The sequence below is a fragment of the Fusarium oxysporum genome, chromosome VII (genome assembly GCF_013085055.1).
Source record: "Fusarium oxysporum Fo47 chromosome VII, complete sequence".
Classification (NCBI taxonomy): Eukaryota; Fungi; Ascomycota; class Sordariomycetes; order Hypocreales; family Nectriaceae; genus Fusarium; species Fusarium oxysporum.
In genome coordinates this window covers 4015913-4035675 of record NC_072846.1, presented here as the reverse complement: position 1 = coordinate 4035675, position 19763 = coordinate 4015913, and the positions used below count along the sequence as shown (strand labels likewise).

Sequence of the window (19763 nt, the reverse complement as noted above, 5' to 3'; positions counted from 1 at the left end):
GCTACTAGTGAAGACCTATTAATTCGCTTCTCTCAGGCCCTCACCACTAGAAGACGTAGAGGACGTAGACCTCTCTCGAGATCGGACGTTGATGAGGACTATCTAGGCATTGAGGGCATACCTGCGCTACGTAAGCTGCACGGTCTGGCTGTTTGGGCACGCTGCTCATCGCTTAATAGCCAGCTTTGGGACGATGACGTCGGTTTGCGACTAGGGATCGATAATGAGACTTGGTGGTCTTCATGGTATCATGTCCTCGATAAGCTTTTCAAAAAGAAGGCGCAAATCGTTCAATTCATGCATGAAAACGAGCAGATCCTCGGAGAGAATCGATTGACGGCGGCTGATTGGGATTTGCTTCAGAAAGCGTACCTATTTCTCCAACCCTTTGATGGGGCCACATTGTGCGCTGAGGGCAATAAAGCATCTCTTTCACGGTCATTATTTCTAATGGACTGCATTCTTTCTCATTATGAAAACGAGAAAGTGAGTCATTTATTGCGAGGTAGCGAGAACATCTCAGCGTTGATCCCACATCTGAGATATCTCTCGCATACGTTCTGCGGCCGGGACCCGTGCGGACATCTCATCGCTGGTCTCAACAGCTAAGATAGATGCTGATAGGATTATAGCGGCACTACAGCGTTCCCGAGACACGCGATGAACGCATGCTACATGCCATCGATATGGGCTGGTTCATTATGGATAAAAAATATATCATGACCGAGGACGTTCCCGTTCATTCCGCCGCTCTCCTTTTCGACCCTTCGAAAACGAGACGCCTACATTAAGCAGAACTGGCCGGATGGGTGGTACGACAACGCAATTGGCGGAGCACAAGAGATTTGGGAGGAAGAATACAATATTGAGCTCCCTACTAAGCCTCCAGCTGCTCCGAGCGCTGTGGCGGACATTGTGGAACACGAGTGTAATAAACTAGCTCAGTTGGCGAGGAATATGAAGGTAAAGACCGCCATGTTGCGTTCTGAGGATGATTTCGTGACCTTCATTACCGCTGAGCCGATAGAGATCGATTCCACGCCGCTTCAATGGTGGTGCGCATCTGAGCAGCGGAGAACATATCCACGACTTAGCCACATGGCCATCGCGATACTCTTCATTTCACCAGAGTCATCCGAGCCAGAGAGAGCCTTCTCTGGGGCGCGCAGGACATGCTCATGGGATAGGCTGCGGATTAAATGTGCAAATATTGAGAGGGTAGAGTGTATAGGCAGCTGGCTGCGCGAAGGTCATGTCATACCTACATCCCGCGGTGGATTTGGGTTACCGATGATATTTTCCGCATTAAAAGATGATCATACTAATTCTGATGACGATTTAGAAGACAGAGAGGATATGGATTGATATAGAATAGAGCCGATAAATTAATTGTTTAATTTCATCGCCTCATTGGCTTACTGTCGTGTTCCTTATCCTGTTATCCTGTAATCCGTATTTTTTCTTATCTTGTTCTGTTTGACATGTTCACAGATTTCTTAGCATGTTATATAGGTTGCCCATGTATGGTGGTGGTCAAGGAAGGTCGGCGCGACCGGGTACTCGGCATTGTGGTATATGTGGCAAGGCCGGGCATACCGGTAATGCAAGGACCTGTCAGGAGGTAATTGCGACGTCTAGACAAGAGTATAGTGAGTAGTTTTAATTGATTAGATAGTTTGTAGTATTATTATTATAATCTGAAAGTTAAGAGTTATTATTTTTGGTCAAACTACTTGTCCGGTCAGACTACTTATTAAACACGTTAGTAGTAGTTAGGATAGGTTAGGATAAGCCAGGTCGTAGCTGACTTGGAGGTAGGCAAAACCCTAAGGGGCCAAGTGGGGGTTGGCCTGCAAGGAAGGTATGGAGCAGCTGGCATGCATAATAAATCAAACCCTCGAGATCTATTGGAGCCGCAGTGAGTATTATTAAAAAAAAGAAAAGGCTACGCCGAACGAGTCCGTTTTGCAAGCTGCACCATAGGTCCATCCCTAATACCGACGAATATATCATGTAGTTGGTACTGATCACAAGTGCGACGGCCCTCGACAGCATTAAGGCTACCGCCACCAAGATTACTAGTGATATCAGGCCTGATCTCATAGTTGTAAACAATCCTCGCCAAAACCAAACTCATCTCAAGATAGGCCAGGTTCTTTCCAATACATCCCCGAGGTCCAGTAGAGAAAGGCATGAAAGCGCTCTGAGCCAGAGCAACGCTCTCAGCCGAAACACCAGACTCATTCTTCTCATCAACTATCCAACGCTCTGGATAAAATTTAAACGGCTCAGGGTAGAACTCAGGGTTATGGTGAAGGCAGTAAGATGCACAGCTGACATTGATACCCTCAGGGATATACTGCCCATCGACAACGATTCCGCCCTTCTCGACCTCTCGAGCAAGATCGGCTGGAACGGGAGGACTCATACGCAATGTTTCGTCGATAAAGGCTCGAAGATACTGACAAGAATAAAGAGTCGTGCCGCTCTTGATGTCATCAGCACTAGAGAACGCAGAAGTAATCTCCTTTACGAGCTTCTCCTGGACCTGAGGGCTGCGCGAAAGGTAGAAGAAAGCAGCAGCTGTGCTAGTAGCAGTCGTGTCAGAGCCAGCAATAATGAGAGACTCACTCTCACCAAAAAGCTCATCTTTGGTGTATCCCTTTCCAGTTACGGGGTCCACGGCCTGAAGGAGATAATGGAAGAAGTCTTTTCGGCTGTCAGCTTCGGGCTTGTTCAATTTTCGAGCGTCGTCTTCGACTTTTACTCTCTCGGCGAAGCATTTCTCGACAAAGTTTTGCCATCTACTCAGGGCAGGGGGTGCGGCGACAGCGAGGAGTTGGTCGAGACCACGAGGCTTGAGCCATACCCATAGAGCAGTAAAGGGGGAATAAGCGATCTAGATCCCTGGTTAGTCACAGTCATAATTTACTGGTATTCTTGAAGGAGGCTCTTACGGGGTGAAGAAGAGCCATAAAGTCGGTCATGAGGCGTGGGATATGTCGCAGATCGCTATCGTGCTCCTTCATGCCAAACGATTTACCAAAACATAGATCACCAAGGATGTCAAAAACGAGATGATCTGACCATCGAGCCATGTTCAGAGAGTCGGATCATTGCTTTTTACCAATCTCTTCGTTGATCAATTCGAACCATCGATCAATGTTCTCTTGGATAAACGGCTCGCAAGAACGCATTGCCTTATCAGAAAAGGCGTTGTTCATGACGCGCCTCTTCCGAGCATGAATAGTCTTATCAATCGTGTTCCATGTTGTCATGGCATGAACATTGCGAGGATATGCCTTGTAATATTCGGCCTTTTTCACATTGGCTTTGTTGTTGAAGATGGCCTTGAGGCCGGTGGGAGTGTTGATCAGGACAGTATTGGGAGTAATGCGGAATGTTGAGCCTATTAGATATGATAATATCAGACGATATTTTCCTATTATCGGCTCGTGAAGCATTTTACTCACCGTACTTCTGCTGTAGTTGCCAGAACCATATATGGCGATTCTGCTTCTTAGTACGGTAGTACGCCGGAAATGCTGAGATGCGTGCCCAGAAAGGGCCTGGATATTTGGAGAGAGGATGGAAGTGAAGTCTATACACAATCGTAGCAATGATCCAGCTCAAGGCTAGTGCGGCTACCAGAGCCAAAGCTTGAGATGGAGAGATGTCCTTCACCGTGTATCGAATGAACATGGCTGCTTGCGAATGTTTGGTTATGTTTAGAAAACAAGAGAACGACTATTTCACGCGAGGAGACCAAGATACTTAATACAAGTTGGCCGTCAGGAATCGTCCGCTCATGGCCAAAGCAATTATTCTTGTCATTGCCCCTGAGCTTTACCTACGTACTTGGTTCTCTAACCCATTACTCGAAATAGCTCCGAAAACGTTCCTTTTGCCAGATCAGAATAAGCTGGAGCCAGCTCAGCTGCTTCCGACATTCGTAAATCGTCCACTGCTATGCATCGGATCTGGGGTGTTGTGATTAGCGCTTCACTCATTTACGTGGTCAAAGGCCGCTTTTTTTTTTTTTATTGTGTGATGTCCTTTAGAAGGGGGTTTTTTTCTTGGCGAGAACGTATACTTGAGCATGAAGGACCAGATCGGACTCCCTCGGTGGTACTATAATTGGACTGTGGATCGTGGGGCATTCTGGTTCGGAGGTAAATTGAGTGGTATTATAATCGAAATGATCGAAATTGCAGGAGTACTGAACGATGTATTTTATCTAAGAAAAGTCCAATAGCAGAGTCGGGGCTTTCGGAGAGCCTTTCAACTAGCCTCTGTCCCATCCATCCACGATGGTCTTGGACGTCTAACTTTCTCCTTCTTCCTATCCTTTCCACGGCCATATAACACAAGATCGTACAGCAGATCCGGCTGCAAACGCATCGCTCTCCGAATATGCTCTTCATCAAGCGCTCGAGGATTGTCATGTAGAGCCTGAACAACGACATCGCGCAACCCCCTATCTGAATCGATCGTTGTCGTGTATACAAACTCAAAAGCCTGTGCAAATTCCTTGCTACAAGAACCCCCGCAATTGGAAATAATTTGGAAACACCGTTGCGCCATCTCCTTCAGTCCTGACACCTCGTATTTCTCGGCAAGGGCATATACCTTTGCATGCAGGACAAGAAACTTGACCTGAAGCCCGCCGGTGAATTCTCCTGTACACGGCACGTTAGCTAGGCTCGCAATACTTGACAGGGAAGTATCTTGCCAAACGTCTCTAGCTTCCAGCCGGCGACTGCCAATCTGTCTTTCGATATACCGTGGGTTCCTGGATCTATTTTGGGATAATAGCCATTGTAGATGTAATAGATCATAGAATCAACCGCTTCCGGGTCATCTTCCGGAAGATTGATAATGTTTGATTGGCTTTCCTACAAATATGATGAATGACGTATCAGTCAATCAATGGCAACACGGACGCAAACTCATCTGGACCTACTCGGAAGTGGTTTTGGCAGGCGACTCCGAAGAAAGGAGACCTTGGGCAGATAATAGCCTTATGGACTTGATACTGTTTATCGCCACACGTAATTTTAAGGTCTGAATAAAGTCCGGTTTCGGCTCTGGAGAGAGTTATATTAGCAACTTTTATATTGAGTCGATAAACCTACTTCTTTAACGCGCTTTGAAGCGCGTGGTTTGTTGTTTCATCAAGTCTCATCGTGATTGTTTCTGGCGCATTTTCACTTTTGTGAGAAGACCTAAAATAAAATGAAAATAAAATAAAATCCAGGATTTTAAAACTAGGGGCTAGTGGCAGGGGTAAGTGTAGCTGAGCTCTCAACACATGATCTATCCTGGTTGGATGGTCCGGGTTGACCTCAGCGTTCAAATAGAACAAGAAAACAGATTTTGACGCACCACGTCTCAGCTACACCAATGCACGAAGTAAACAGTTTACTAGAATGTAGAAAAAGCCTTTCATAATTGATCCCTTTCAATAAATTGCATTTTACTCATTTGAAGCGATCTGTATCGGCCAAAAAGGCGATCGCAAAGCTTATATAGGGTAAACCGCTGGTAAACCGGGCTGTCCCCCCTGCATCGTAGCAGCCAACCAGAGGCTGTTTAAAGCGTAAAGCATTCCTGCTGACCCTTTGCAAGCCAATGAAAGCATGTTCAAAGTGAAAGTACCCATGTAAGCATCCCTGCAAATATCCACTGGGGACGTTCTGACTGATTTATGAAAAGCATTTGCACAACGGGCGTTCCCACAACGTTGATCCGCATTCTCGCGTCGTGTTCGGCATGTTCGGCACCAGTCGCCACCCATGTTCAAGATGTGATGAGTCCTACTGAGTTGTGTGACTCGCAACTGCCGTTGTTTTAGTTAAACTCAAAACGCGTAGGCTCATTTAGAACGTTGGCGTCGCGATCGAAATAAAAGGGGGAACTTCAATTATGATGGAAAAGATGGATGACCAGATCGTCAAAAACGAGCATTTCGTCGAATATGGGTCGACGAGCCTTTACAAACCCATCCAAGATCGAAAGCGAAAGCGAGCGGGCGAGGAACCGGCGCTGTCCACAACAGCAGAGACATCAAAGCATGGTTCATCAGGAGTATTCTGCTTACCCTGGTAGTATCCGCGTGATCAACTCTGTGCATGGCCAGGTGCCACCTGAGGATGCGTCGTGTAACGGTCCGATGCACTGCAACTACTTTGCCAGCGTGCCAGACAGTACCTCGATTACGGCCGTGGATAGTAAGTATACACATCTATAGTCTCCTACGGTAAGGCTCTTTATATGAGGTCTCTCAACGCCGTGGTAGTGTCCTTATTAATATTTGGTGAAGGCATTGTAGAGCGTCGAGGTGTATTGAACTCGTTGGGGCAGGATAAATTAATGACGGATGGGGATGGTCGACAGTCCGTGACGTGACGGAATAGACGACAGGCCGAAACGTTGATCACCAGCGGGCAACAGTGCGACAGAATTCGGTACGTACAGGTACACTACCAGGCAGGACTTAGGCCAATATGAAGCGTTAAAAGTGCGGCGCGCCTATCAATTGTCTTAATTAAACAGAGAGTTCGTCATACTAGTCAGCAGTAAGATCAATTAAGCAAAAGCAAAAATATTGATCACCCCGGTCAGGGGCTGGGAATAAAAGCAAGGATCACCTGCCACCAAAGCATATTAAGATAAAACGACAACCAACTTGGCGCAAGAAATGTAAACATACTTCTGTCTCGTCTATTTTCATTCGATTTTCGCGTCTATTGGACCCGCCATTCCGGATCTCGCATACACATCCCCTCGTCACCAGTTGCCATGTCCCAAGGATAGAAACTTTGACAAATGTTTCCTCTCACCGTAAGTTCGCAACGTTGTCTGCCACAGGCTAGGGTAGACGGGATCATCGCCAATTTGGACCTGCGCACCATCGACATTGATCATTGTCATCTTGAGCCATCCGTACGCCATGGCCACCCTTTTGGAACTTCCTGAGGATGTGATCCACTCGGTAGCGGAGCTTCTTCCCGTCAACGATTTTTTCTCATTGCGGCTGTCCTGTCGGAGGTTGAACGCAATGTCCCTTCACGCCTTCATACGAGTCTATTTTCAGACTCGTTATGTGATGATTGAAGAACACAGCCTGCAGACTCTTATTTCTATTTCGCAACATGAAACCTTCGGACCTGCCGTACGCGCGCTAGGATTTTGCACTGAGCATCTTTTGGAGATGGATGACGAGCAAAGTAGAGATTTTTTTGCTTTTCTAGAGGCAGGATGGGGGCGTGGATATCCTTGTGAAGATGAGTTTGAAGAGGAGTTTGGAGACGAAAGCGATGAGGACCTTGAGATGGAGGAAGATGACAAAGAGGACTTTTACGACCGCGTGTATCGTGAACGGCTCGACGACCAGAAAACACTCCTCCTTGGGCACGACATACTTTACCTTGCGCAAGCAATGACGGGCCTGCCCAACTGCAAGACGCTCATTCTCACCGATGCCCGGATCCCTTGGGGCGCGAGTCGGCTGAAAAGAGAGGTGGGTAGTGAGCTGTCAAGGGGCTTTCATCCTGATAATTTTGAAGATGAACAGTTTGTGCAGCGTATATTGCAAGTCATGCTTAGCGCAGTGGCCAAAAGCGAACTACCTGTTGAGAAACTTGACTTCTACCTTGGTCATGTGGATGAGCCAAAAAGCGTCAACCCCATCAGCCTCCAACTGCTTGACTGGCCAGTTTATGTGTCACCAATTGCTTGGACGCTCACCAGCCTGACTTCCCTACGACTGCTTATTTCTCCATTCTATAAGAACAACCGTGCTTATGGCTGGGAGAAGAGAGCCATGGGATTTTTTGACCTCTTCCCTCAGCTGTCGCACTTCACGTTGGCATTTGATGATGAATTCGACAATCACACAGTATTTCCAATCTTTTCGGAACTGTTGAAAATACCACAATTGCGGGTAATGGAACTCGCCCGATTCGAAGCCACCGCCGCCGAATTGACCAAAATGCTTTTACGGCACCAGTCGACGCTTGAGGAGATAACATTGCGGGAAGTGAAGATGAACGAGGCTGGGAGCTGGACTTCTGTATTGAGCACCGTCAGGGATATGCCTCAATTCCACAGCTTTACTATGAAGCAATGTTTGATCGGAGATTGGTTCTTTACGGACGTGTCGGATGAGATAGATGAGGTAATCTCTATCAAAGACAGGGAAAGGATTGAAGAGCTTGCGGCCCAGATAGAAATTGTAAGTGCTGAGATGGCTGCTAAGTGAAGGCTGGATCTTGAAATTTGAATCGTTAGATCACGATAGCAGATACTTAGCTTTGCCGCTAATCCCCCCGCTATTTGAGAGTAGACTTCCATCTGCGGCTATCTAGTGGAGGGTAGTGGCTCGGGAAGATCTGGATTTTCCTCGAGATTAGACGATCACATGATGCATATGTAATATGTCAATTATTTCAACTTTAGCAATGTGTGATTTGATTTGATTGATTGAGTTGACATATGATGAGCGCTAATGGGATTCCAATCGACGTTTGAAGAATTTATAAGTCTTCGTGCCTACGGGTGCGTGGCAGCGCATCTCATCAGAGAGGCTAATCGCCTGTGCAACGATTTGATGTTTGGGCTCGAGCCTGACATCGACCTGCTCAAGATCAAAGACAACATGGCCAACCGTGACAAGGGATACTCTTTTGTAACGGACCCCAGGAAGGGACTGAACTGGGCCTATCTCGATCTATTCAGGTGAACTTGAACAGTTCGGAGTGGGTGTCTCTCGCAAGGGAACTCTTGAAACTAGTCAGAGGTTAATTAATACTTTGAAAAAGGAGTAGGACTTTCGTGAGCTCTTTAGACCGGGGATGTCCTTGACCGATGGGCATCAGACAAAAGCATACACCAAGACCTTCAAGACCACCCTACTCATATATAAGTCCTTCTCGCTCGTTGTTGGTATATTCGTCTTGTAAGACTTGTTAATTATTCCTCAATGCCTGTATGAGTTTCCTTGTTAGCCACGTTATCGCTCGCATAAAAACATCAGAATGGCCATTCGTCCGGGTTAATGATCTACTTTACGGCTTATGAGAGAAAAGACATCTGTATTGCAGATATACTGACTGCAGCTAACTTATCCCGCCAAATAGTATATCAATCTACGTCAGATTTAAAGATTTGAGAGGTATCCCTCCGCAACTATCGCCAGGGAGCCTGATGAACATGATTTTTTCAAATTCAGAAGACTTAGAAAATGCAACCTCTCCATACAGAACATCCAGCTTCAACTCTTTTACTTCCCCTTCATAAACTGCTATCTCTACATTTTTCCTAGATGGGTCATCAAATAGTTGCGGGCATTTAAGACCTGTTGGGGGCACCTGGTAACAGAATGCTACTCATATTCAGCGTGAAGTTTTCAAATTGCATCTCCCAGGGATTCTCGCCAGGGGCATATGAGCGAAGAGATTTCCTAATCGTCTTGAAAAGAGAGATCCTAGCCTCCGTGAGCTGCTCGGGAGTGGTGTCATCATCATCTTGGGAAACGTGACATTTATCACTTATGACATTCTTCCTCTTAACCATGAACAGATAGATATAAGACCCCTCTTTTTCAGGGAACACGAGGACAGGGGTCAGGTGCTGCAATTTGAAAGCTTCTACCCATTCATAGCTTTTAAAAATAGAATTCCAATACTGCGTTCTTTGAGTTTGGTAATTACCCAGGATTTCTCTTGCGTAACGATGAGTGGAGGAAAATCTCAAGCGATCTGGTAAGTGAAGCTTTTGACAGATGAGATACCAAGCATCGGCCGATAAAGTAGGCATAACGAAAGGCGAGAGTACATGTGGTCTATCAAATTTATCTGGGATGCATGTCAGTTTAAGTATGTTATTCCTATTTCGCTTAATTTGAACGAAGATCGTCTGACACAGAGATCGGGAGCTAAAAGCCAGAATTGATTTACTCATAGCTGAAATTGAACTTTCTCGACAAAAACAAGTTTAAGTCATATAAAATAATCCATATGTGTAGTTGTCAGAGGCGAGTGTCACTTCACGGCTGTATGAAAAAACAACAGCGGCTATTTCGGACCAAGATGATAATCTACATCCCTATTGTCCGTCCCATTTTAGTAAAAGAGGAAATTCACCACCTCTCATTGGCTCACACCCTTGTAAAACCCTCTCACTGTTTGCAAATGATGTGGCGTTGTACCGCAAACTAACATCGCCCGGCACGTCCGACAAAGCATAACCCAATGCGTACATATTAGGCCGCTGCTATCAAGCTATCTGAGCGAAGCTTTGACCATCTGCCTCTCCTATGAGACCCCGATGAGATCTCCATGTTAAAACAGAAATGGGTTGGTTGTGTTGTTAGTTCTAAGGGACATATATCCGAGAGGAGCACAGCTCCTTACATATTATCCACATCCCAGCCACAAGGATTGCGAATTTGATTGTTGTTCGTACAGCGTCCATCTCTGGCAACCACTCCTATCATCTAGCCAACCTTTGACCAATTGGTGAAGAGTTTTTTTTCTAGTCAACAATGTTCCCCCAGGGCTCTGGCATGGCCGTACTTGAAGCCGCTGCATTGGAAGAACATGAAGGCGTGGATTGCATGCTGTGCATTCTACGCCGACAGACTCGCAGGCGGGAAAGTTATCCATGGTGCTTCAAGTAACCAAGTCATGCTATCATACTACTGCAAATGCGACCACTCGGAGATCTTGCGTATCTGCCGCCACATGTACTTCTCTAACTTGTTGGCACACTTCACATAGAGCGAATTCTCGCCATTGAATTGTCGACAGTTGTCAAAGATGAGCCGGGCGTCTTTAAGGAAATCCTCAGGTGTCATGTATTGTTCCGCTTCCAGCCTGGCCTCCATAGTACTTAGGTCCATTGGTTCCTTGATGACTTCGTAATAGTCGGCGACATCGTCCTCGCTGACAGGCTGCCGGAATGGCCACGATGATTGATGGTCCTGGAGGTCATTTAAGAGATGTAACAGCTGCTTGTAATTCGGGCCGTGGTGGGATTGCCTAGCCAGCTCGTCCATACCAGGTGACCAACCTGACGCCCGGATTGCGTCGATGGATAGGGGATCAATCGGAGTAAGGCCGTTCTCCCACTGTTTCGGAGGTTGATGGATCACGTGGCTCTTACTAAAGGCTTGTATTTTGGCACGGACGCATTTCTTCTGCTTGAGGAGCATGCGGCCTACCTCTAGGTAGCGAACTCTTGGGAGCATAGAGCACTGCATAAGAGTTCCGCCCTCATAGTCTTTTATACACCCCTTCCAGATTGAGTCATCCAACGTGATCTCCTTTGTAAAACCTTGTTTCTTGAAATAGGGGATGGCCGAGTTGTCGGCATAGGTCAGGAGATACATCATATTTGATGATGCCTTAATGTAGTCCTTCAGATGCGACATGAGGTGCGCCCCGTAGCCCTTGGCCTGCTCGTCCGATAAGACGGCGCAGAAGACAATCTCGGCGAACTTGCGGTGCTTGAACGGCCGGTACGTGATGCCACCTACTACTGCTAGCGGTTTCCTCACAATGACGATAGACATGTGAGCTCTATCGTAGACGAGGCGTGCGATGTAGCTCTTGGGCATCTCCGGTAGCTGCTTCTGGAAGACACATTTCAGCCCACCCAGGACTATGAGACTCTCCTGGTCACCATCATTGTTGACGACACGAAATTCTATCTCGCCGTTACGTTCTTCAATAACTGCGGGCTACATGGCAGGTTAGTCACATACACAGGTAGAGTACAATGTTTAGGACGGCATTACCTTCTCAGGAAGTGGAATGGGCCCCTTCCATAGTCCTTCCTGTGCCAGAAGCGAGGGCACGAAGTCAATACGATTATTGCAACTCATGGTAGTCCGCGAGGAAGTTTCATCTGTCGCGTCAGGATTCGAGCCTTAACGAAAGCGAAAAAAGAAAAAAGAGTTTAAGGTCAACAAAAGTGTTATCAAGCCAGAAAGCTGACTCTAAATTTACCTCGATAGGAGTTGGACTGTTGATTTCGCTGACCAGTGACTTTCTGGGACTTTAATGAAGGAATGAAATTTATTAAGCCGGGCAGGGCCAAACCTCAGAAGGCCAGCACACTGACAACTCTGAACGAGATCTCCCTACGTGGGGCCCCGCCGCTGACAAAGATCTTGCCTCAAATGATTTCAGGCCGGGTAACCCTTCGCAACGCAACAGGGTTCCACTTTAATTAGGCCGAGCTTCAAAACACGTTTGCAAAGCAAATATCCACACTTTATTGTTTAAATTGCGTAGTAGTGCTGGGTGAGGGTATATTTTATGAAACTTGGTCGTTCATTATTGAGATGAGAGTTTTTCTCGGGTTTATATCTCTAGATGATTTTACCAAGGACTTTGAACTTGAAATCTAGGACTTTCAGACTAACAGTCTGAATCCTGAAGATAAGGGGATTCCCGGATTTTCCAACAACGCGTTCAGACGCGTCAGTAAGGCGTAGGTAGAGTAGCGATTGTAGTCGCTATGGAAATCGATGGATGAAAATAGGCCGGAGATAGACGTATACGTGAGAATGAACAGGGGTTAGGCGACAATTAAGAATAGAAGAGTAGGGGTTGACAGCCCGCGTACAGCACTGATGTAGACCAGCATGACCAGCCTTCTCATTGGTCTGTTTCTCCAACCAATTCGGCCAACTTGGCACCTGGTCCCTTTTCATCCTCCCATGCCATGCCCGTGCTACTATGTACACAAGCAATCTCTTGAAAGACCGCCCGCCTCCAAGTATTACTGTGACTAAGAGGGGCCAAATGGGTACAAACCCCTGTCTCTATGACATGTACCACTGCAATGGTTCGTCTACATGGTAAATTCCTCACTTTGGACCCCTGCATTGCGTCGTATCTCTCTTCCCTTCCCGCTTTAGCCTTTCAATCGATCTCGCTCTTGACAAGAGATGGGGTCCAAGCTGCTCGATCCCATGACTAGCTTCCTCTTATGAGGCTGGTCTATAATGTTTCCCTGTGTAGGAGCCAGAGTCTCGCACTCCTTCAACGGGAAAAGAGAAATTCTCTCCGCTATTGCTCAAAAGCACTTTCATGCAGGCTCTGCACCTCAACTTAACATATTTGCTGGATGAGTATTGTTTCACTTGAGTGACTCGTGCGGCATAGCTCGTCCCAGGTACCTCCCTTCTGCTCCATCGTCAGTTTTATAGCTCCTCGTGCAATTGACTTGGATAAGTCAGTCAATTCGTGTACCGTGCTAAGTTGCGATTCAGTCACAGTTGCTTCTTCAGCTGACGTCATTGTCCGTGATATGGTGCCTGAGAGCTGATTTGACTTTGCCTATATCCACTATATCGCGGCCTCTTAATCGGGTAGCTGCTGATGCCAGACTTGCCTTGTCGTCGAAGGTCGTCAATACGGATCTGGCCGGATTCCAGGCCGTTGAAAAGGGGGTTAAAGCTGGGAATGCAAACAGTGACAATGGAGAGGCACTGAACCAGTTGTAAAGCGATAGCAGCTTTCCAGTTCGCGAAGGTGAAATCAGTGGAAGCGAATGCCTTGTTAGAATGGTAGATTTGAACCGCAATTGCAGGTGTTACACTTTTTCCGTCGTTGTTAGTGCCTTCTGCTGCACACAAGCTAGATAGATCCATCACCAGTGTGAGAGTAAAACATACAGGATACGACTGACAAAAACACTCTTGACTAAAATCTTCTTAGACCATGGTATATGGAATTTCAGAACGTTTTCGCAAAAAGAAAATAATAATAATACCAATATTCGTGGTGATATTCGTGATGGAATAATGAGTCCAGAAAGCGGTTCGGTCGATACATCTTTTATCGTTGGTGTATATCAATGGAGTAGGTAGTTCACCCTGGAAAAGATTGATGATAAGCGCAGAAGCTCCCCACCCACCAACGACGGCCTCAAAACCAAGAACAATCAATCTCCGGTTTTCTCGGCTCATCATACGAAGACCAACTGTGCATGATAGCTTGCTACAGAAGACGGAGGCGATGAACGTGGTGTTGGCCGCATATTGGCTCTATATTCATAGACTCGATCAGATCTTTTATCCGTGGCTCTGCGGGTTGCAGTTGACATATCTACCTTGAAGAATATGACAATTTCGCTGGGGTCCAGTCTACTAGCTGGCTTCCCCAGTCCATTATCACACTCTATGGACACGTAGCGATAGACTGCCCAATTGCAAAGACCTGCAGCTTTGCGCATAAGCGCAGGATGGTTAGAGATCTCGGTTCATGAGTCGCGTTATTAGGTCTCTACACACAGTTGCGGCGATGATAAGAATATCTTCGACCCTCAGAGTTTCGATCATACGGATCTTGGTTCCACAGAGCATGACAAGAGGAAGATGACAAGAAACATCAGTCCCGAGACCTGTATTAAGGGAGACTTGTTGGTGTCGGTGATTATCTTTTGTGTAGGATGCATATTGGGCAAAGCAATTGCCACCAATGTGCGATGATGGAGAAAACAGAACAGTCGAGCGAAATTATTAAAAGAGCGTAAATACTGCGGACAGACAAATAGAGAGGAACATTGCATTTGAGAAGAGTGATGAAGAAGACCAAGGGTATTAACATCCGAGGTTGGGAGCATTAACGGTAGGATGCCCGTTGCCTGACTCAGTACAGTACGAGATCGTGCAATTGGTGGGATGCCTTGTTCCTCATGTCACGAGCCCTGATTCTCTGATGTGTCTCATTGGATGTGTGTATGTTCTTAGTTGAGTTACTTCCCCGCTCTAAGTCCCATATACATCCTTATACTCGGGTCCGACTGGAGTATCACTGCTGTAAGGATCGCACGCCCCATTATGTAAAATACACAACTTGACAGCAGCGGCCAAAGCGTCACTTAGTCACTAAGCCCAACCCCTGGGGGGTTCATCCAGTCCTCGAGGCAGTACGCTGATTGGTTCCAATCCTGCGACCCCTAACTGCATAGAGTAGATTAAGTGTTGGGAGAGGTAGGCCTAGTTGCAGATCCGGCCCTATGAGGGTTGCGCCCTCCTTTTGGCGCAGTGATCAACACCAAGTATCTATCCGAGCGCTAAACGAAGGAAGCCCATGCATTTGATCCCGACTGCAGACCCAACAAAAGGACGCGAATCGTCCAAGCAACATACGCTGAGAAAAGCAAGCTAATGCATATAAGTCCAACTGCAGTTCTGGGGCCGATTTCTTGAACCTCAGCAGTACTCATAGAAGCGGCAGAAGAAGATGAGCGTGATGAAGAAGTCGACCGCGACCAAGAACCTGAGCCGGGAGGGGAGAGAGACGGCGATGAGTGTGCAATCACAGGAGGGCCAAATGATTGTGGTTTTTGTTGCTCTCCGCAGGCAGCCAAGGGAAGCATTGACGCTATTTTATCGTCATTTCGAATGTCGCCTTGCCACCGGTCGGCCTCGGATGGGGTAGGTCTTGATAGGCTGGTCATTGTGATACTGAGGGCTTGAGGTAGGAAGAAGGTGGGATAACAACCAAAACGAAGACAAGCTGAACAAGGAAAGCATGCTATTTATAGTGAGATATGGCCCTGATGCCGGACTGTTTGCCTTGTGGAAACTACTCCTGCATCTTTCTGTAAGCCGCGTGAGGGATTCCACTGAGACTCTGCTCTACGAACACCTGAATCTCCTCCCAGTTCACCGGTTATCTCAGTGTGTGCATCGAGCTACAAGCAGTGTGTCGGCCATGTCCAAAGAAGAGCGCACTCTGGCCAGTGTCACTGTCCTGGAGACTGAGATACTACCCAGAGTCATAATCAAGTATTTAGGCAGGAGGTGCATTAGTTTAAAGCCACGGCGCTAAGATGCTCTGCGTACAGGCAGGGAGCCTGGCAAGAGCCAATATTGATGTTCGTGTAGCTCTCAATAATAGCCAACTATAGCATCAGGAAGCATGAACCCTGCAAGCCACGGTCACATCCCATATCTTTGAGGCCGCTAGGCCACCTCACCCGGCAGGCTGTTGAGTTAGGTGAGTCCTCCAGTCTGCGCTTTCGGGGTGGAGGACGCACTCATGTCTCAGAAACATGCATCGATGGGCTGAAGACTGGAGCATTTCAGGTGGCGTGGCTGCCTGATGGTACATGGCGACTTTACAGGCTTGTTTTCAGGGATGGCATGAGACGCCTTCTCTCATCTCCGCCAAACTTCTCCACTCAATGGGCGAGTCGCCCAGACTGGATCCAAACTGCAAAGTCCCCTGTAGAAGAACTATACCGGTCTCACTACCAGCCGCGAATTGTCTTGTTGAGACCGTGTGACTAAGGTGGTCCGATCTGCTGGTGGCTGGGATGTGGATAATATGTAAGGAGCTATGCTCCTTAGTAATTAGTGACTAAATCAACTCTAGTAGAGTTGATTGTATTGACCCACTCTAAACCTAGTAGGGTTGATTATTGCCAAGATTTAGAGTTAATTTAACATTACTCCACATTCAGGAAGGGTAGTGCTGATCAGAACAGGGGGTTTACTATAGAACGCGACGCGTCCTGTCGCGTAAAGTGCTATCAAGTATTACATAGTACTGAATTGTGTCATTATTGATCGAAGCTTAATCTTTGTTCAGATCATATTATCAGGAACCAAGTCATTATGGTGATCACTACTACAGCCTCTACTTTGCAATCCGAACCATGCAGTGCAATTTACCCCTACGTTCTTCTCTCTACATACCGCCAGCGCTGCCCACAAATCAAACCAATCAAATCCCGGGTCATATTTGAGATATTTGATAACTCTCAAGACTGGATTTTTTTTTTTTTTTTTTTTGAAATATTTGAATTTCAAATATTTATTCAAATATTTCAAATCTGGCTCTCTATGCTTCCATGCTAACATCTCCAATCTCCCATTGGACCTCGTCCCCCCACCTATTGTCGCCCCTCGCTTCACCGCACCATGTCTGACCCAGTTCTTAAGGCATTGTAACTTCTCCAGCCTTTCCGTCGTCATTGAAAGCCTCTGCGTCGTCAGCGTTAACTTGGCTAGGCTGAACGACCTCTCGCAATCAGTCGCCATCGCCTGTATCGCGAGTATATCGAGATCGCGCTTACAAGGAACAACACAGACCAGCATTGACGACATTCTTCAAGGAACATATGCGCCAACAACCTCGGCTGCCCGAGAAGCACTTCCTGAATGTGGTGTCCGACGCCGCAGATATGGATGTACTGGTGATCACTGGGATGAGAGATGAGGCGCCGACTGCAACCTTGTCGCATTTAGTTACGAACAGCAGATTGCTTGACATTCGTGTCACAGCTAGTGAAAAGACGCGACAAGCTCGCCGGAAATGCTAAGTCAATGATAATGATCGACACAACCATGATTGCAAGAATGACAATCGTGGCAGCAATGGTAGTAATTGTAAGTCGAATTCGACAATATTGGACTACCGCGACAGTCTCGTCTTTGACAATGAAGCAACAGGAGACGAGGTGATCAAAAGGTTTGCCGATCAGTACCTGCTTCCCCTCCTCCATGAGGACCTGGAGCGACTGGCTAGTATAGTGGTTCCTGTGCCTGACTTCCCACGCCCAGGCATCGAGTTCCGACATGTACTCAACATCGCCCAACGGCAGGGCGGATTGGCTTTGTGTACTTCTCTGCTACGAACTCAGTTCAAAGATGACTGGGGTAAAGTCGGTGCGGTGGCCTGTTGCGAAGCGGGAGGCTTCGTTTTTGCATCAGCGTTGGCCCAGCAAGTCGACGTCCCTTTGGCGCTAATCCGCGAAGCCGGCAAGCTTCCCCCACCCACTGTTTCTGTCAAAAAGCCTTCGTCACATATCTCGTGCTCAGAACCTAATGATTTAGGAGTGAAGAGAATCGAGATGAGTCAAGATTTGATTCCTAGGGGCGCATCGGTGGTGGTAATAGACGACGTACTTACCATAGGAAAGACGCTTTGTACAGTGCTTCAACTGTTAGCTGAAGCAGGCATTAGTAATGAGAATATCAGCATCATGGTTGTAGCTGAATTTCCGATTCACTGCGGCCGGGAACTATTGTACCATCGTGGCTTTGGTGGTATCAGTATTCAAGGCCTTTTAGTTCTTGATGTGGTCTAGCTGGTGAAAGAAACCCGGGATCTCGAGAGTGCAGAGCTTCTTCTGCTATTGGATGTCATAACCAACGGTAATTGATAGAGTAGTAACTAGTAGTTGTAGGAGGTGAGAGACTGAATCTGAGTGATTTAAATTCCAACTATCGACTGTCTCTGCGACCGGCGCAAAATCTTTTCAATCACTTTCTCCACCAACTTGCCTATATTATGAACATCCAATCCCTTCCTAAACTCGATATTGTCCCAAAGGACATCTTTCCGCTTACTATCTTGCAGAAAATATTGGTCTATATTCACAAAATAAAGATAGACGTTCCCACCAGGATCACCTGAAGACGACGAACGGCTTGAATTCTTCAGAGTCCCAACCCAACATCGCTCGTTCTCCAGCTGCAGTCGACGCCCGCGCTGTTTGTCTGTAGCGTGCTCTGAGCGAGTAGGTGGTGCCTCTGTCACAGAAAGTTAGCCTTTCTTTCTCAAATTGGGTACTTGGACGCTCACGACGTCGGCGGCGAGCCACCTTCCTCAAGGGTTTACCAGTGGATCCAGGCATATATTCGAAAAACGTATTGTGAGGGCCTAATTCAAGCAGCTGCGACGAAAATGGTGGAGTAATGCGGGGTTTCTCAGCAGTGGAATAAGCAACCACTTGACAGGTCTATGGAGGGCGCGCCCCTTACGTAATAGAATTGTCGGATTATGATTGGCAGTTACGAAAAGAACTCTACCCCTGTCGTTGAAGGGAACTCTACCTCCTGTGAGGTGGGACACCAAAAAGAACTCTAGTACGGAGTAGAGTCCCTCAAGTTATGGTGCAGTAGGGCGACGAGAATTGTGCAGAAGCGGTATAGTGATGGGGTCACGTGGATTATTTTGGGGTGTATTGTCGCAATGCCAGTATATTGGGTTCTTGGCAATAAGCACAATATGAGCCATGTTCATATTGGGTAATACAATAATATTGCGAAAGGGCCGAATTGTCAATATCATATTGTTTATATTGTCAGCACCGGACCGTTGTGGGGACTTCCAGGAACAGAAAGGCACTTCGTGAGCAGATGTAATGTCCATTTTTGGCTTTAAAATTCACCTGTAAGCCATTTTTCGGCCCCATAATACGCGTACCCCTCAAGTACTGCTAGCCCGAGCGCTAGTCCTAAGATGGAATGGCCTGCTACAGTGCGCATAGGCTTATTGTTACCTTTGGCTTGACGCTCAGCTAGTGTCTAAAAGGCAAAACAGGGGTAGGCACAGTAGGTACTGTATCCCTCAACGTACTGTGTGATGACGCTTTTTAGATTTGAGTTTGAACTTATGAGCCGGCTCCCGAGTAGTGTTCCGTTTTTGACCGTCAAATTCCTAAAGGGGGTTTTTGGCGGTAATTTACGTCAAAAACCCTTCCATTTTAGACTTAGTGGGTGGCCATATTAGGATTAGTTGGTGTACGGAATAGGTTCAGCGCCTCAAATAACCGATGCAGCACACAAATTATCACCACACTCCCTTCTGCGCTCTGTTCCTTCACAGCGTTCCTTTAGTGCTACGAACTACCTTCATTGTCAGCTTCGGAATCGGCTTAGTCCACTTAGCACAGATAAGGTCACTTTCATCTACATGAACAGTCGGGTGCTAAAGAGGCTCAAGACCGTCAAA

At 46.9% G+C, this 19763-nt stretch overlaps 9 protein-coding genes across 9 annotated transcripts; 3 read left to right on the top strand and 6 right to left on the bottom strand.

The window, feature by feature from the left end:
* Positions 1–1945: 1945 nt before the first annotated feature.
* Positions 1946–3702, bottom strand: FOBCDRAFT_277457 (cytochrome P450; the record flags this gene model as incomplete). The annotated part of the gene is made up of 4 exons (XM_054706303.1): positions 1946–2899; positions 2958–3082; positions 3128–3409; positions 3474–3702. The coding sequence occupies 4 exons, from the start codon at positions 3700–3702 to the stop codon at positions 1946–1948; spliced, it is 1590 nt and encodes a 529-aa protein (XP_054562278.1).
* Positions 3703–4171: 469 nt separating this feature from the next.
* FOBCDRAFT_228463 (uncharacterized protein) lies at positions 4172–5475 on the bottom strand. The gene is made up of 4 exons (XM_059609775.1): positions 5136–5475; positions 4964–5087; positions 4733–4895; positions 4172–4679 (listed from the first exon to the last, which is right to left on the bottom strand). Exons 1-4 carry the CDS (start codon positions 5183–5185, stop codon positions 4282–4284), a joined length of 735 nt encoding a protein of 244 aa, XP_059465507.1. The 5' UTR covers positions 5186–5475; the 3' UTR covers positions 4172–4281.
* A 273-nt stretch (positions 5476–5748) lies between these two features.
* On the top strand, positions 5749–6594 carry FOBCDRAFT_228462 (uncharacterized protein). Its single transcript, XM_031195128.3, has 2 exons — positions 5749–6259; positions 6323–6594. Exon 1 carries the CDS (start codon positions 5942–5944, stop codon positions 6248–6250), a length of 309 nt encoding a protein of 102 aa, XP_031028982.2. The 5' UTR covers positions 5749–5941; the 3' UTR covers positions 6251–6259; positions 6323–6594.
* A 358-nt stretch (positions 6595–6952) lies between these two features.
* FOBCDRAFT_165303 (uncharacterized protein) lies at positions 6953–8460 on the top strand (the record flags this gene model as incomplete). Its single annotated transcript, XM_059608427.1, has 2 exons — positions 6953–7597; positions 7673–8460. The coding sequence occupies 2 exons, from the start codon at positions 6953–6955 to the stop codon at positions 8261–8263; spliced, it is 1236 nt and encodes a 411-aa protein (XP_059465506.1). The 3' UTR covers positions 8264–8460.
* An 891-nt stretch (positions 8461–9351) lies between these two features.
* On the bottom strand, positions 9352–10263 carry FOBCDRAFT_204666 (uncharacterized protein; the record flags this gene model as incomplete). The annotated part of the gene is made up of 2 exons (XM_059609136.1): positions 9352–9857; positions 10185–10263. The coding sequence occupies 2 exons, from the start codon at positions 10261–10263 to the stop codon at positions 9352–9354; spliced, it is 585 nt and encodes a 194-aa protein (XP_059467680.1).
* A 436-nt stretch (positions 10264–10699) lies between these two features.
* Positions 10700–11887, bottom strand: FOBCDRAFT_140322 (Bromodomain-containing protein; the record flags this gene model as incomplete). Its single annotated transcript, XM_031195178.2, has 2 exons — positions 10700–11743; positions 11801–11887. 2 exons carry the CDS (start codon positions 11885–11887, stop codon positions 10700–10702), a joined length of 1131 nt encoding a protein of 376 aa, XP_031028883.2.
* Positions 11888–13121: 1234 nt separating this feature from the next.
* Positions 13122–14469, bottom strand: FOBCDRAFT_242198 (uncharacterized protein; the record flags this gene model as incomplete). The annotated part of the gene is made up of 7 exons (XM_059610460.1): positions 13122–13300; positions 13345–13610; positions 13688–13715; positions 13786–14059; positions 14125–14213; positions 14302–14336; positions 14381–14469. The coding sequence occupies 7 exons, from the start codon at positions 14467–14469 to the stop codon at positions 13122–13124; spliced, it is 960 nt and encodes a 319-aa protein (XP_059467679.1).
* Positions 14470–15090: 621 nt separating this feature from the next.
* On the bottom strand, positions 15091–15477 carry FOBCDRAFT_242197 (uncharacterized protein; the record flags this gene model as incomplete). The annotated part of the gene is made up of 1 exon (XM_059610459.1): positions 15091–15477. The coding sequence occupies one exon, from the start codon at positions 15475–15477 to the stop codon at positions 15091–15093; it is 387 nt and encodes a 128-aa protein (XP_059467678.1).
* A 1668-nt stretch (positions 15478–17145) lies between these two features.
* Positions 17146–18114, top strand: FOBCDRAFT_242196 (phosphoribosyltransferase-like protein; the record flags this gene model as incomplete). Its single annotated transcript, XM_059610458.1, has 2 exons — positions 17146–17311; positions 17348–18114. 2 exons carry the CDS (start codon positions 17146–17148, stop codon positions 18112–18114), a joined length of 933 nt encoding a protein of 310 aa, XP_059465505.1.
* Between the last annotated feature and the right edge of the window lie 1649 nt (positions 18115–19763).